General features: G+C 35.7%; 1 protein-coding gene across 2 annotated transcripts; it reads left to right on the top strand.

The window, feature by feature from the left end:
* Window positions 1-278: 278 nt before the first annotated feature.
* Window positions 279-4,729, top strand: LOC121259236 (disease resistance protein Roq1-like). Of its 2 annotated transcripts, XM_041160747.1 has the most exons (5): window positions 279-308; window positions 1,765-2,860; window positions 2,964-3,299; window positions 3,399-4,118; window positions 4,219-4,729. In XM_041160747.1, exons 2-4 carry the CDS (start codon window positions 1,877-1,879, stop codon window positions 3,558-3,560), a joined length of 1,482 nt encoding a protein of 493 aa, XP_041016681.1. In that variant the 5' UTR covers window positions 279-308; window positions 1,765-1,876; the 3' UTR covers window positions 3,561-4,118; window positions 4,219-4,729. The 2 variants fall into 2 exon arrangements, with proteins under 2 accessions (XP_041016681.1, XP_041016680.1); XM_041160746.1 differs by lacking the exon at window positions 279-308 and having other exon boundaries at window positions 694-2,860.
* Window positions 4,730-17,589: the final 12,860 nt, after the last annotated feature.

Genomic DNA, 17,589 nt, shown 5'->3' with positions numbered 1-17,589 from the left:
TGACATCCAACTACTTCACTGATAGGAATACGAGTATGACAGAAGTCAATAATGTGAATACAAGCAGCAGAACTGAGAATGCTTTGGATATGAGTGTTGATCAATACTCGAGAATTTATATTGGGCCGTGCTGATGTGACTATTGTATGCCCAAGAATTTTCCAAGTAATACAATTAAGCAGTTGAGGTTTTAATGCAAATTTTCAGTAGAAGTTTTATACAATCTTCTTTTTTTGTTTTGTTGTTTGTTTTTTTTTTTTTTTCAATGAAAAGTTTACAAACTTATCCGGATAGCATTTTCATCTTAGGTAACATTTTTTTTTAATTCTTATAGCGAGAGCATGCATGGATATGTTGGAGATTCTCAAATATTACCCCCATAAAATTGGATTCCGGCCGGTTGCACCAATCAAATTTAATTGGATCCATATAAATACGCATGTTAGGCTCGTGTTGATCAGTTAGCGATCTAGCTCATGTGACAAAAATTCTAAATTCTTGATGTGAAATCTAATCACTTTAATTAAATAAATTTAACATTTCATACTTATGATCTATCACTTTTTTGTTACAGAAGTTCTATTGCCACGATTAGGTTTGGATACAAAAAACATTTCATCTCAATTTCATCTTATCTCATCTAGATCATTACAAATTTCTCAAACTTTCATACAAAATATAATAAACAATTTAATTTTTTCAAATCTCAAAAGAATAATAATATTAAAAATAATATTCTAATAATATTTTATTCAACTTTCATTTTCATCTCAACTCATCTCATCTCAACTCAGTATCCAAACCTCGTGTAAGAGATTTCACGAAAATAAATGTATTAACTGATATGGCATTACGTGGTATGCTAGATTCAGATTGAATATTTGATGATCTATTTAATGTTTCTGAATCCAGATCTATTCGGTTGCTTTTGGTTGTGGATGACCACGAATTTAAGGAAACGATGAGGTAGATCTGCCTGCCCATTCAACTGGTGCTTGCCCCCTAATATTAATCATTTCATCTTCGAGCATTGGCCATTTAGCTATTGCCATCACCCAATTTTCCCGCTTGGTTGGATTTTTTTAAAATATGTATATTTGTCTGACTATCAATTGTATCATCACTCATGGTTCCTCCTCTCTAGGGACTTGACTACCTTCTTAATTTGCATCCATATCTATTCCTCTAAAAGTCAGCATTTATGTGGCATCCCTTCATCCTCAGAGCTACAACTTCCTTCCTCTGGCCACTTTACTATATGCATCAATTACTTTTGACTACATATCATTACATTGCTCCCTAAGCCGATTCCCTTGTACTTTACTATCAATTATATGAAACTACATCATGATGCCCTTGTCCCTCTGGATTTGACATCAACAGCAACTCTCAGATCATCAACGTACCAAGAAACCCAGATTCCTTATCAAAACCTACAATTCTCCTATGGATTCGAATTTAGAAACAACACCCAAACTCTCCTAATTCTCACCAAAAAACAATGGAAATGTAAGGGTCAAAAGTTAAACATTATTAGGGTGCTATAATATTGTAGATATGAGGATGGTACTCTAATTTGATTGATAACCCTTATTTATAGTAGAGTAATACCATATACAAATGGAGCATAGAGGTTACAACCAAAATCCCAAAACCATGCTCCTTATAATGTGCTATATTGCACATTAATACATTATCATACATTTGGCTCTTGAAAGGCAATCACTATCTCATAATAATTAATTATCTTATCATTTTTCCCAGGTATGAATCAACAATTGTCCAAGAAATCATTAAAAGGATACTTCAAGGATTGAGTCGTAACTTTTTAACTCTTTCCAAGGACCTTGTTGGAATAGAATCCCATGTGGAGGAAATGATGAACATACTTGGTATTGGATTGGATGATGTTCGCTTTATAGGAATTCATGGTATGGCTGGAGTGGGTAAGACAACTTTGGCAAAAGTCATTTATGATAGAATATCTCACCAATTTGAAGCTAGCAGCTTTATTGCCTGTATTAGAGAAGAAACTAGAAATCGTGGTTTAGTTTCTTTACAAAAACAACTTCTTTCTAAGATCTTCATGGAAAGGACAATAAACATATGGGACGATCGTGAGGGAATGAATATGATACGGAATAGACTATGTTATAAAAAAGTATTTTTAGTCCTTGTTGATGTGGAGATAGAAGAACATCTAACAACATTAGCAGGGAGCCATGATTGGTTTGGTCCAAGGAGTAGAATCATTTTAACGAGCAGAGATAACCATTTATTGAAAAGACATGGAGTGAATGATATCTATAGGGTTAGTGAGTTGAATAATGATGAAGCATTGCAGCTCTTTAGTTTGGCAGCTTTCAAGAAACCTTATCCTAGAGAAAATTATGTTGATTTATCCAAAGGCTTTGTGAAATATGCTCAAGGCCTTCCTTTAGCTCTTAAAGTTTTAGGGTCCTCCTTGTTTGGTAGAGGAACAAATGCATGGAAAGGTGCTTGGGATCAGCTGAAAGCAAATCCTAATAAAGAAATTTTAGATATACTTCAAGTAGGTTTTGATGGATTGGAGGATTTGCAAAAGAAACTATTTTTAGATATTGCTTGTTTTTTCAATGGAGAGCTTTTAGATAACATTTTAATGGATATATTAGAAAGTTTTGGTTATTACCCATACCTCAATATTGATATTCTCATGGAGAGAAGTCTTATAACCATCTCATCTAAAAAGTTGATGATGCATGATCTGCTACAAAAAATGGGTCAAGAAATAATTTATGATGAATCCCCCGAAGAGCCTGGCCGGCATAGTAGATTGTGGCATTATAAGGATGTCCTTCACGTGTTGAAGAATAATACTGTAAGTGGAACAATCCAGATATAAATGTATAATGTATTTTCATTCTAATTCTTAAGTTTTTTCCAAATATTTCTCACACAATTTTATTGTTCTTGGTTTTTAGGGAACTGACGTGATTGAAGGCATAGTGCTAAACTTACCTAATCAAAATGAGGAACGATTCCATGTTAGAACCTTCTCAAAGATGAAGAAATTGAGAATACTTAAAATTCGCAACACAAGTTTTGTCAACATAAGTTTTTCTAATCTCTACCATAAGTTATTGAATCTGCATTGGCACAGTGGCGACCCTTTAAGATTCATGCCAACACATAGGTTACGGGTGCTAGAATGGTCTGAATATCCTTCAAAATCCTTGTCAAACAGCTTTCAACCAGACAATCTTATTGAACTTAGATTTCCATGCAGTCACATCAAGCAACTATGGAAGGGAATTAAAGTAAGGTGTTTTCTTCTTTTTCTTCTTGTTCTTATTTCTACTAATGGTACTAAGCTCATTAATGCTTTTTTTTGTTCAATATTTATTGTTTTATAACAGAGTTTTGGGAGTTTGAAACGCTTTGATCTTAGCGGCTCTCAAAACTTGTTGGAGACACCAAACTTCACCGGAGTCCCAAGTCTTGAGACACTTGACCTTGAAGGTTGTACAAGTTTATCTAAGGTCCACAAATCTATTGGTGTTCTCAAACGGCTTAGATGATTGAATCTACATGCTTGCAAACGCCTTGAAAGCTTTCCAAATGAGATTAGCTTGGAGTCTCTTGAATATTTTTATCTTTCTGATTGTTCAAGATTTGAGAAGTTCCCAGACATTGTGGGAAACATGACTTCATTGCGGTTCCTTTATTTGGATAGTACTGCCATAAAGGAACTACCCCCATCATTTAAGAGTTTATGCGGCCTTTCCATATTGTCTTTACATAACTACAAAAAGCTCTCAATTTTTTCAAGTGTTATTTGCAGTTTGTCATCTCTTAAAATTTTGGATGTATCTGATTGCCTAGCACTTGGTGGAGTTGAAGATATGAATGGTGAGGGGTATTTGGAACAATTGTATAAAGGTGGAACTGCTATCAAATTCACTAAGTTTTTCGCAATGCCAGAGTTTGGCTCAAATGATGCTTGCTCTACACAAGAAATGTTTATGACCAATGATGACTCTCTTGGGGCCTTCTATATTGGTTTTGATGATAGAGTCTACTACATTAGAAGCCTGAATCATGAAAAGAGTAATTTGCAAACAAAAGGCTATGACATTGTGAGTCTCTTTGATCTCTTCATAAGATGTTTTGTGGGAGTGGTTATTTAATATACTCCAATTAACATCTTTCTATTTTTTGTTCTTACTTCACATGCAGGAAAATAATTGTTTTAAGCCCAAGGTAATGTGTGCATCTTACTTGGGAGCTGAAATTCCACAGTGGTTCAACATGAGAAGTTTTGGTTCTCATGTAACACTTCAAATCCATCCAAACTTAGATAATAATAGTAAGTGGAAGGCATATGTTCATTTTACTATTTATGAAGTTGATGAGGTAGAGAATTCAGATCCAAGGATTTTCAAGGACAGTCATCCTGATGAAGGCCAGTTTGTTGAGTTTGTTTATCATTTTGAGACTAAGGAAGGTCCTCTAACAAAACCCTTAGTCCTTCGTGCCCCTGAAGACCCTTCTGTAGGGCCAATTGGGTTTGGGGTGTATCTACCAGCCAAGTGGTTTTGGAGCAGTCAACTAATTTGGATGGATGGAGCTATATTGGAGCATCAGTTAAAACAAGTAGCTGGAAAGTGAAGGTGAAAGAGTGCGGGGTGCTCCTTGTACCTCAACATCCTCATTCTGAATTCTATATTAATAATACCTATATTCTAGGGAAAAAAATTTTAGAAATTAGGCATCATCTTTGTGGTTTCGTAAGTCAAAATGTTGTACCTATTAGTTTCTAAGGCAATGTAAGGAATTAAAATATGTGAGGTGGGTCGATACTCCAAGCCAAGTTGTTTAAATGGATGCAATTCAAGTAAATATTGAGGCTTCATCAATTCTTAATGCCAGCAATTGGGCAAGACGTTAATTTAAGAATGCATAAGTGTGAGATTTGCAGTGCTCTATACCAGTTGTACATTAATTATGAGATACAACTCTTCATTTAGGTTGTACAAAAGAGATCAGCTAAGCAATTCTAGATTTAATTCAGGTAAAATTTCCCTTGGGTTGACACCGACCGACCTTAGCAGTGTTCCTTTACATTTTTTCCACAAATTTCTATTATAACAATATTGACCGCCCTCCTAAATATGTGGCGTGTGTAAAAGGGTTTATAATATATTTCTCTAATATTACGTACAGATGCAAAGTTTTAAAATTTTATAAAAATCTACCATATATCATTTACAATTCATTAGGGTTTTTTTTTTCAACCCTCTGATCTCAATCTTTTATCTATGAAAATGGTTTTTATGCTCTCTAATCACACATCACCATGTCGTGATTTCATTAATTACGTTACAATAAACTAAATCAATAAATCCTACAATATGAGCCCTAAACTTTTATAAATTCTAATATTATAATAATTTTTCTTATCATTCCATACACCACACACTATATCTCTTTTATTTTATTTTTTTCTCTTTTTCATAAAAAGTATGTGGTGTATGAATGATGAGCAGAACAACTTAATTAGTTTAGTAAAAATAAAAAAAAATAAAATCTAAAATATATAAAATGTACTGTGTGAGATGATTTTTAGCATCCCTCCTAATTTTAATTTTAAGAGGCTTTGTAGTCACTATTCGAACTGCCACTTGGAGAGATCGTCCAAATCTCACGGCCGTTCAGGCATATTAAAAGAAGAGTGGTGCTACTCTGTCGCTCAAAGTAGCCTGCTTCAACTTACCACTAGGCCAAAATCACCTTTTTATTTTTTTCCAATTTTTTGTTCATATTTTTTTATCATTTTAAAACATTTTAAAAAAATATCAATATACTAATAGTCACTTCCTTAACTATTAAGTAAAGAAAAAAATAAAATAAAATAAAATACATGAGATGTTAAAATGAGAGAGCAAATTAAGTGGACAAAGTAGCATTTTCCTTAAAAGAATGTGCGAACCTTTTCCTCCTTTAATATTTAGAAAGTTAGCAATCAGTTTATCAGTCCCATCTAGATCAGAGTTGACTGGCCAATCCTATTAAGATATTGTTATTTTATTTTAGGATAATGTTATGTGCTTCTCAAATATGCACACTAATGTAAATGATTTTTTTAAAGTATTTTTTCAACATCCTTAATCATTAAGAAAAAATACAAATTTACTAATATTCACTTTCTTAATCACATATGAAGAACATACTTAGATTGAGGTAAAACTACACTTGGGAGTTGCGGGTGACTTGAATGCCTAAAAAATAGTGTATGAGAACCAGATCTTTCGTTGCAAACTATTGACTCAGAGTAGTAGTGAAGGCATTAAGATGTGAGGGGTTTGAACCAGTGAGAAGAATATCATCTACATATAAGAGTAAAAAAATAGTGCCTTGAAATGAGTGATATATGAAAAGTGAAGGGTTAGTAGAGCTATACTGGAAACCATAGGCAATAGTACTAAATTTATCACACTAGACGCGAGGGATCTGTTTTAAGCCATATAAGGCCTTGTTTAACTTGCAAACATAAGAAGAAAAAGTAGGATGGATAAAAGCTGGAGATTGGTAAATAAACACGACTTCCTGGAGATCTCCATGGAGGAAGGCATTCTTGACATCAAGTTGGTGAATATCCCAATGGCAAACAAGGGCAATACTGAGAATGATCCGAATGGTGCCGAGCTTGATTATAGGAGAGAACGTCTCTGTATGATTGACACCATCAATTTGGTGGAAGCCCTTGACAACAAGGCGAGCTTTCAACTGATTGAGAGTACCGTCGGCATTGATTTTGGTCTTGAAAACCCACTTGCAACCAATAACATCCATGTGAGGGGAACGAGGCATGAGTGTCCAAGTGTTGTTGTCTTGGACAGCTTGGATGTCATCTTGCAGTGCTTTGGTCCAGCCAGCATGGTTAATGTTGTAGCATATAGTCTTTAGTTCCTTGGTAAGGCCAACAACAATATGATAGTGGGCGTAATAATAGGGTTGGATATATTATTGTAAATTAGAATCTAAAATAAAGTGGGTTACGAAATCTACCATCTAAATAGAATTATCGAGCACATAGTTAATTGAAACTCGGAACAATTGAGGTGTCGTTTGGATACTGAGTCGAGATGAGATGAATTGATATGAAAGTTGAATAAAATATTGTTAGAATATTATTTTTTAATATTATTATTATTTTGAAAATTAAGAAAGTTGAATTGTTTATTATATTTTATGTAAAAATTTAAAAAAAATATAATGATGAGCTGAGATGAAATATTTTCACTATTCAAACAGGCTTAAGGTAGCCCCAAGGTCACCATAATATGACAGCTAAAACGGAGTTTGTGTATGAGAAAAAAAAAATTATAATGATAAGTTAAGATGAAATATTTTTACTATTCAAACAGACTTGAGACAGTTCCAAAGTGCCTGTAATACGACAGCTAAAACGAAATTTGTGTATGAGAAAAAAGAAGTGACAATCTTTTTCTCCCCCAAGGCACCACTAGATAGGCATATTTCATTTGACCCCTTGCAAAAGATTTGCCTAAAAGATTTGAAAACCCAAAACACTTAGCAGTACCAATTATAAAATATATCTCTCTCCGTAACAATTCCTTGTGAAATGTAAATTAATTTTTTAAAATTAATGAAAAAAAGAGAGAAAAGATAGAAATAAGAAGCTTTCGTTCTCTTTCTGGATGATTTTTGCAGAGCATCACTGTTCATTACATATAGCTGGCATATTCTAACGGTATTGTTCCTATCACGGGCCTCGGCCGAACAACAAAGTAAATAACATTCTGCAAATAAAGCCTACTCCCTAAGCCCATTAACTGATACACTAAGGTTCAACTAAGATAACATAAGACTAAAAGCATAAAGAAATAACATAGTGAGGCCCATGAGCCTTAAGGTTAGACAAGCTTCAGTTCTTCCTTGTGCTTCTTGAAACTTCAGTTCTAGATCCTTCCTAATCTCTATCTCCCTTCACACCATTGACAAACCCTCCCCCTTCAAGCCACCTTACCCACAAGATACGGGTATGCTTCTTTAAATTGGTCGTAGGGCTCCCATGTAGTATCATCTACATCATGTCCTTGTCATTGGACCAGGAGTTCTACCTGTGCTCAGTTCTGGGCCTTCGTCAAAAGGTGCCCCAAAACTTCTTTGGGTTCCGACTTCAAAACATCCATGGAGTCTACTAGAGGAAGCATCGACACAGTAGTGAACCTATTTTCCAATTTCTTCTTGAGTTGTGAGATGTTGAAGGTTGGGTGTATTAGTGTTGTGGCTGGCAGATTGAGTCTATAAGAACATTGGCATTGGCTTCATCAAAGTTATCTCTAAAATTTGATGAAAAGTACATGATTTCTATAAATCCAAAACTTTCCTAGTCATAACTCCACATTGAATTCATCAAAATAATAATATAATATTATTTTTTTAATAAAAATATTTTTATTTTTTTTCATATTTTACAATTACATTAATCATATGTTAATTAATAATTTAATTTGATTCTTATATTATTATTACAAGACAGTTGGAGATTAAACATGAATAAAAAAAACTTTTAGAGATTAAAAGTGAATTAAAAATAGATTTGATGAGTGAATAGTAGCCCTTCAAATTTAAAGAAACCTATCCATTTACTATAACTCAAAGTTTCACACTTATATCTTTGACTAATCCAATGCAGTCCTATTTTGATGAAATTCATCAAATTTTACATTTGGCTAGACTTTCGATGAAGCCAATGTCAATGCTCTAAGCAACATGGCCGATCTTTTGCACGATCTTGAAGGACCCGAAATACCTAGGTGCTAGCTTAGATTTCGGCAGTGAGACACAAAGATCTACCGATAGGGTTGAAGATGGCGGTACACCCAATCTTCGATACTATAATCTTGTTTTTTACTTCTTAGGTTAGCATACTTTTTCATTCTTTCTTGTACCATGTGCAAGTTATGACACCAAATCTGTAAGATCAGGTCTCTAGTTCAAAGGTTGACTTCCACAGCCTCCAAATGGGCAGTTCCCAGCACATAACTAACGAGTCGCAGTGGAGGATACCCATAGAGGGCTTCAAAGGGGGTAAGTTTGGTTGAGTAGAGTTGTACCACCATTTGGCTAGGGGAACCCAGATAGACCAATCCTTTGATCGATCCCCCGTGAAGCACCTTAGATTGTTGACAGATTTTGTCTGTCCATTGCTTTGGGGATGATATAGAGTACTCACTCATGTTCATTTTCAACCCTTGGAGAGTGAAAAGACTTTTGTCAAACCTATTGGTAAAAGTATTATCTCGGCCACTATCTTGGCAATGTAGGGATGTTTTAGGGGTGTGAAGGGCCTATACTTAGTGAGTCTCTCGACAACTACCCACAAGTTGTTAAATTCATTTGAATTAGGAAGCCCCTCAATGAAATCCATAATGATATATGTCCAAGGTTGGTATGGCACTAGTAGTGGCTACAGTAACCCATTTGGCAGAGTGTTTTCCACCTTAACTCTTTGGTACAAATCACAACGTCTAATAAACTGTTTGACATCTTTCTTAAGGTCTGGCCAATAAAACTATATCAAAGGCTTAATGTGCATGATTTCCTTGTATCTATTTCTATTTCCTAGTTAGGTGTTTTCTCTTGTATACATTCAATGTACTCGGCTACGCCTATTGATATTAATAAATTTATACTTATAAAAAAATAACCAAGATGAAACACACTTCTAGATGGTGTCCCATTGCTTCAAATTTACAGCAACCCCTTTCAAAATAAAAGATAAAAAAAACATTAAAAAAACATCAAATTTACAGAATATGAATCCTCAGAAGTGTGTGGTCCATAGAATTTAAGGTTGGCGGACATTTCCTAGGCATGTAAATGAGAAAAGAAAATACTTGAATGTGATATGGACTGTCTCAGCCTGAGGCAACGTCAAAGAAAAACGAGGAAATTGGTATTGACAGTGTACAATTTGTTCCCATGCATCATGCCAGCAATATCCTCTACATTAAATGGTTCAGTCAAACCTTCACCAACTCATGTGCAAACAATAAACTCCGCAAATCAAGCCCCCAACTAGCTCCACAAATCATCCATCCATCCTGTGCTATCTTATCTTTTTTATTGATATCTTCTCTCCTAGAATTATGGGATTACACTTGTATATATTTGTCATCATGTGTATCAGTTATCAATATAGAGACAATATTTTTTCAATCTATTTCATGGCGTCCAAAGCCATTCACGACTAAAGTCATCGTTCCTCTTTTTTTTTTTTTTCCACGGAATCTCTTCAACCATAGGGCTCCTCTCTTGCTTCCTCTGTCTCACCTCTCCCTCTCATAAACATCAATCATCTTATTACCATAAAACTTAACTGAGAAAACTGTCTCCTCTGGAAAGCCCAACTGGTTCCCTGTTTGAAGGGACTACACTTGTAAGGTTTTGTTGATGGCTCCGTATCGGCACCTAATCTGTTGCTTCCTGCACCTGCCAATGATACCACTAGTTCAGATTTTATTCCTAACCCCGAATATCATTGTTGGTAGCAGCAGGACCAACTTCTCCTTTCGGCTATTGTTTCTTCCTTGTTTGAAGATATTTTGGCTCACGTAATTAGTCTTCACACTTCCTGTGAAAAAGTGCGGCATGCACTAGAGAACATGTTTTCCATTCAGTCCAATGCTCGAGTAATCAATCTGCGAGTAAATTTATCCTCGTCAAGAAAAATCACCAAAAACTCCAAGTGTTGTTTTGTGATTTTTGGTGACTTTTGTTTGATGATTTAAAGCATGTTTGATCTTATAATGATGTTATGAATATGTTAGAGGTAAGATTTGATTTTTTAGAATTCTTGGAGATGTTTTTATTAAGGTCAAAACTTGTGATTTAAAGGGTTTACTTTTTGTTAAAAAGTTTGGGTCTTTTTACAAAAAGTTTGGTGTTGATGAATAGATTTTTCCTAATGGATATTTTAAGTGTGTTTTTAAACTTAGGACAGGAAGATCTTTGTTACAAAATTTTGGTTTAATCATGGGTTTTGAAGATGGAAGAAATTGTAACCAAAATCAAGTAAAATGGCCTAGGAATGTTTCGGCCATTGGGAGTTTTCCATAGTTGTGAATGGTTTTAAATTTTTCTGAATTGATATTTGAGTCTAGAACAAAATTTACATGAGGAATGTAAATTTTGAAAATTTTTGGAGTTGGGATGTGAAATCCTTAAGTTAGGGGTAAAATGATCATTTTCCCACATGTAGAGGGTAAAATGGTAATTTTACTCTAAGTTTTTTCTTTTCACATTTTCAATTGTTAGTAATTGAAATTCTAACTTTTAGAATACCCTCTTACAGTTTCTCCTGTTTCGCACTTTAATCTCGTAGAACACGACGATCGAGGTAAGTTAGCTCTTAACTTACTATCAGTTTACTGTGTATGTGTGATGGGTAAGAGAACTACAATTTATGTTTGTGTGTTGTTATATATGCCATGTCATCACATGTTTATCTATTACACGAATTATTCTGTCATGAAATATTTATCTGTTACACAATATATTTTGTCACATGTTACTATATGTTACAAGTATGCCACATTACGTATGCTATCTAATACATGTATGTCATGTCACGTAATGTTCACTGTCACATGTTATGCAATGTTACAAAATATTATCTGTTACATGTTATGCCAAATTATGAAATATTGTCTGCTACATGTATGCCATGTTATGAAATGTTGTCTATTACATTTTTTGTCATGTCTATCATCTTACGTTCATGTCACGTTACGTTACGTCAGGACTTCCGTCCTTCATGTCACGTCACGTTACGAAATGTCATATATACTGTTAAGTTATTCATGTCAATCACGACCCTAAGCGCTAGGATGGAGTAATATCCTAGTGAAACTCCTTTGTTCACGCTGGAGTGTCTAAATAGGTGTGAAATTCCCTGGGTTAACAAAGTACAGTCAACAGGTTGCGAATGGGGCCTAACTAGCTGGTCACCGGAGCGCGCCAGGCACTAACGCCGATGGAGCCACATATTATGTTACGTGTGTCTACAGCAATGTGGCACAAACAATTCATAGGGTCACAACAACTGTGGAGCATGAAGTATGAGGCCACAACAACTGTGGAGCATACACTACGTGAGACATAGTAATTGTGACACGTAAAATACGTGGGGCCACAACAACTATGGAGTACGTATTAACGCACTCACAAATGGTATAGACACCTGTGTTGTGATGCTGTAATCGGCAGGGACATAGGGACACATGGCTCAAGGGGACCCGTGTAGCACCCGTATGGTCACTTTATTAATTAAGTTCATTAAATAAGATTCTAAGTTCATGTATTTCACATTGAAGTCATGTTTCACGTCATGTTATGTTCAAGTTTACGTTCATGTCGAGTTTCAAGTTCATGCCAATTATGGTAACCACAAGAGACAAGAATATATTTCAAGTTCATGTTTATGTCATGTTATGTTCAAATTCATGTCATGTTCAAGTTCACGTTCATGTTATGTCATGTTCACGTACACGTTATGTTCCAAGTTCACATTTATGTTATGTCATGCTCAGGTTCATGTTATGTTCAAGCTCATATTCAAATTATGTATATTCACGTTCATGCTATGTTGAAGTTCACGTTCATGCTATGTTGCTAGTCCATGTTATGTTTTAAGTTTACATACATGCCATGTCACGTCAAGCTAAGTTTCAGTTTCAGTTCAAGTTATGTCATTTATGCCATGTTATATATCAAGTTATGCTATGCTTACTTATGACTTTGATTATGCATTCATGCTTTTACTGCCATGCATGCATCATTAACCTGTGTGGAAGTTCCTATTAATTTGCTGAGATTTGTAATCAAATCTCACCGTAGTAGTCCCAACTACCATTCCCCTCGAATGGTAGGCGATGTGTCAGGATCAGAGCAGGGAGCAGACACTAGCAGACTGGAGGAGGTTGACTAGACACCATAGACGCAACACAGAGCTTGCAGCCTCCATAGTTAGGTCTTTGGATAGTATTCCGGCATCGTTGGTCGAGTTACGCGAGTTACTCAACGAACTAGCCCAATAGTATATTTTGGCAATGTAATTATGAAGCCAGGTCTTCATTGTTTTGAGATTACAGTCTTCTGAGACCCGTGTGGTAATTGTGGATGTTTTAAGTATTTGGGATATTATAAGTTTGGTGCATAGTATTGCTAAAAAAAAAAAAAAATTATCCGCTGCGAATATTGCATAATGCTAGATGCATGTTAGGAACATTGCATCTCATATGTCATGAACGGGGGCAGGTAACCTTGTGTTGCATGTCCTGACGCTTCGGATGTCCGTCCGATCCCAAGCGAAATCTGAGAGCGTCACAACAAGTCAATAATTTTTTTTTTTTTTTTTTATAAAACAATGGTGCCATTCCATCTAGGCTGGAGCTTTCAAAAGATGCATCTATTTTAGTGCCTATACCACCTCTTGGTCAGAAAATCTTGCAGTTAACCCTTCATTCATTTGGCTAGTCACTCTTCCACTCAAACTATCCAAGAACTTCATAGACCCTCTTTGATCAGCAATAGTAAACAACTTCGTAAAGAAATCTAGAATAACTCGATCTCTTTCATCCCCCTGCTGCCAATCTCCATGGTCATTTTGAATCTTAAAGAGTTGATTCCTTTTTCTCCTATTTGTAGCTTTACCATGGAAGAACTTAGAATTCTGATCTCCTTCCTTTAGCCACAGAGCTTTGGATCTCTAACGCCACATCAGTTCATCTCTCTCCATCCATAGGTGAACTTCCTTTCTAGCAACTACGAGGCCTTCCTTGTCAGTGCACCTGGGATCACTGATTTCCAATTGTTGTAGTCTATTTTGGGCCTATCTCAAATTTAGTTTGACTCTACCAAAATGATGCTGATTCCATTTTTGAAGTCTCTGTCCACACTTAGAAATTTTGTTCATAACAGTAGCCATATCATTACTAGCACCCCCTACTCCCCATGTCTCTTTAACAATATCTTCACAACCCTTCTCCCCAACCCACTACCTCAAATCTGAATAACTTAGGCCTCCCTCGTAGGATTCTTTCCCCATCAACCTCAATCCAAATTGGCAAGTGATCTGAATATGCTGCAGACCCATGGAAAACACTTGCATTTGGGTACTCAGAACACCACAATGTATTAGCAAGAAACCTCTCTAGTCTTTCACTTATAGAGTGTTTTCCTTCTCTACGATGACACCTTGTGAACCGTGGCCCTCTAAATCCCAAGTCTCTCAAAGAACAATCTCGAAGTACACCTCTGAAATCAGCAATTTGTTTCTCAGATCTCATTCTCCCTCCCCACTTCTCAGCTTAATATCTCATTAAAATCACCCAACAACAGCCATGCCTCATTTCTACTCCTATGTAATCTGCGTATAGTATCCCACATCTTATGGCGTTTGTGAGCCTCAGAAGGACCATATACCCAAGTAAGACAAAAATTAATTCTATTGGTCTCAACATTTTTAATCAAAGCATCAATATGATTTGCAAAATAACTTTGAATGTCAATTTCTACTTCCTTACTCTAGAACAAAGCAATTCCCCCAATCCTTCCCACACAATCTACTACTAAGTAAATAGAAAAGCCAAGTTTGTACTTACATTTTTCCACTACAAGAATCTTCAATCTCGTTTCTTGCACGAACAAGACATCGGGACCTTCCTTCACAGCAACATCGTGAAGTGTACGAATGCACTAGTCAAGCATATTTTATTTTCAAATCAACTTCCTATTTCTAGCAATAAAACTTTTGCCATTTGCAATTCTTGTAAACAAGCTAAAAGTCATAATCTACCCTTTTATTTGTCATCATCTCATTCTCAAAAACATTTGGATTTAATTTTTTCCGATGTTTAGGGTCCTTCTCCTGAACCCTCAATTGAAGGCTATCGCTATTATGTTATTTTTCTAGATGATTTCATCAAATTTACATGGTTCTATCCATTGACCAAAAAATTTGAAGTGAAACCTACCTTCTACATTTTTCAAAAGTTTGTTAAACGACAATTTGATTGCAAAATCAAATCAGTTCAAACTGGTTGGGGTGGGGAATATAGAAAATTACATCACTTTTTCCAATCTTTTGGCATTCATCACAGAATCATTTGCCTGCACACTCATGAGCAAAATGGGTTCATTGAATGCAAACATCATCATCTTGTTGAAACTAGACTTTCTCTTATGGCTCATGCTCATGTGCCCAAACAAGATTTGTCTTATGCCTTTTGGACGGCCTACAACTTGTTCCAGCCACTCCTCAGGTGAATATTATCGAATGTAAATGGGTGTATCGGTTGAAACAAAATGCAGACGGTAGCATTTAGAGGCACAAGACCTGCTTAAAGTATTGGCAATGGCCTACCCAAATGCCAATGCAAGTCCATAATTTGGCTATATTTGTCAAAAACCTTCCACATTGAACTAGCCAATAGTCCAAAGTTCAACATATGGGCTACAGTAATTCTTGGGTGCTCTCCAAAGTTGGCGAGCTACTGTTCACATTAGATCAGAGTATTTTATTATTTCATCAACCTCCCCCTTTCTCTTTCCCTTGTTCTTTTCTCTTTCTTTAACCCAAAAGCCACCCAGACATACCTGCCTCACTCTTCTTCAACCCGCAAACGTCCCCTTCTCTCATGCGATCGTCTAAGTTGTTGTCGTTTTCGCTGCCGTCGTCTTACAGGCCAAACGTAAGTCTCTCTTCCTCACTCTTTTCTCCCTATTCTCTATGCATTCTTTGTGTCCTTGTCTTCCTCGCTCTTCTCTCCCTCTTCTTCGATTCTTATTTTCTCTTCATCAAGTGATTAAACCAGCATGTGTTTTGCGTTGCAAGGACCATTGATGTGTTGAATCCCTTTCCTTACTGCTGAAACGTCGTTTAGAAGATTGTACAATTTCCTACATGAATCGGCTTGGCTCTACCCTATACAGCATCACTCTCTAGTGGGAACAAATCTGCCACTACCGTTGTGCGATTTGGTAAATACTTCGCTATTTATTTATATTGAGGATGAACTGGTATGAATTTCGTTCACAAATCTGCGGTTGTGTGTCACTCTCACTGTTTCTATTTTGGCATATTGTTTATCCGTTCTTGTCTAGTGAGGAGGGAAGATGTGTAATGTTAGGGTTGTTTCGTCTACCTTAGAGTCGAACTGTCATACATAATGGTAGTTTTGTGTAGTTGGTAGTTTTGACTCTCTACATAGAGGTTTTGGTTTACTATGTTTCCATGGCTTTGGCTTGGAGTCTAATGGCATTTCATATTTTACGATGTGATCATCAATAAACAAAAACATTATTTTTTCCTTCAATGAACAAAAACAAGTGTCAAATAACTGAAACTAGACTTGTTTCTATGTACAAAAGTGTTTCCAAGATGACTAACACAAGACGAGGGTAAATTCGATTGTATATAAAAATTTGCAATTAAAAATCAAATACACAATATAAAATATTAACAAAATACGAAACAACAATAAATATAAAGAGTAAGGGTAAGAGGAAGCAAATTCAGTATTTTAACGAGATTCAGCCCCACTGCCTACATCATTGTCTCAAGCTACCCCTTGAGAATTTCCAAATGCATTATTCAATCTCCTTCAGGTGGAGATAGAAACCTAAAACAAAGCATTGACAAGAACATGTTAATGTTCTTATTCTAAAACTCCTTCCCCTTTTGGCATCATTAAAAAGGAACCGTAGCAACCAATGGACTAATAAAAATTGTGCATTTGTAAAAGTTGTGCAGCACTGAATAATTAGCCGCCGGGATCCCGGCAAGTGCTGCAAAGCCTTGAGACCTAGCTTTATCAACTTAGTGCAGAAGGAGATTTAAATCCGCTTGATATTGTTGACAAATGAGACTTTGCAAAGATTTGAAAGCTCTGAGTTTCTTTTTAAAAGGACCATTTTCACAAGAAAAAAAAATTCTCACATTGCTCCTTGACCTAGTTTCTGTTTATCCAGAACGATAGTATGACTGAGCAACTTTCTTCTATTAATGTTCCAGATTTGAATCAAGAACCAGTTACGCCTCAACCACCAATTTTCTCTCCTAAGACTATCAACACCATGATAGGAGCAGAGATGCATTTTTCTGCTAGGATTGATTCTGAGGTGGTTGCAAAATTAAGAATACTCAATGCTCAATATGATGCATTTATTACGACCATGTCTCGGAGCTTATTGGCGAGGGTGAGTGAGGTTGATCAGCTTAACAGTCAAATATCTAAGTTACGTCAAAAGCTTACTAATAAATATAGAAATAATAAAAGGTTAAAGTAAGAAAACAAAAAGTTCAAGAAATTTACGGACTGGTACGCTCATGACCTACAACCACGAATAGAGAAACTAGAACGAAAGAGAGTTCAAATACAAAATCAATATCAGCAGATAATAACAGAGGTTCGGCATTTATGAGAAAAATAGAGACAGTCTGCAGTTAATCTTGCTGGCTTAGCTAAATAACTTTTGACAATATGCATCCAGCATATCTTGTAATTTTTTACTAGG

Source organism: Juglans microcarpa x Juglans regia, chromosome 4D (genome assembly GCF_004785595.1).
Source record: "Juglans microcarpa x Juglans regia isolate MS1-56 chromosome 4D, Jm3101_v1.0, whole genome shotgun sequence".
NCBI classification, from domain to species: Eukaryota; Viridiplantae; Streptophyta; class Magnoliopsida; order Fagales; family Juglandaceae; genus Juglans; species Juglans microcarpa x Juglans regia.
Note: the sequence above shows the minus strand (reverse complement) of the source record. Positions and strands in the feature narration are given on the sequence as shown.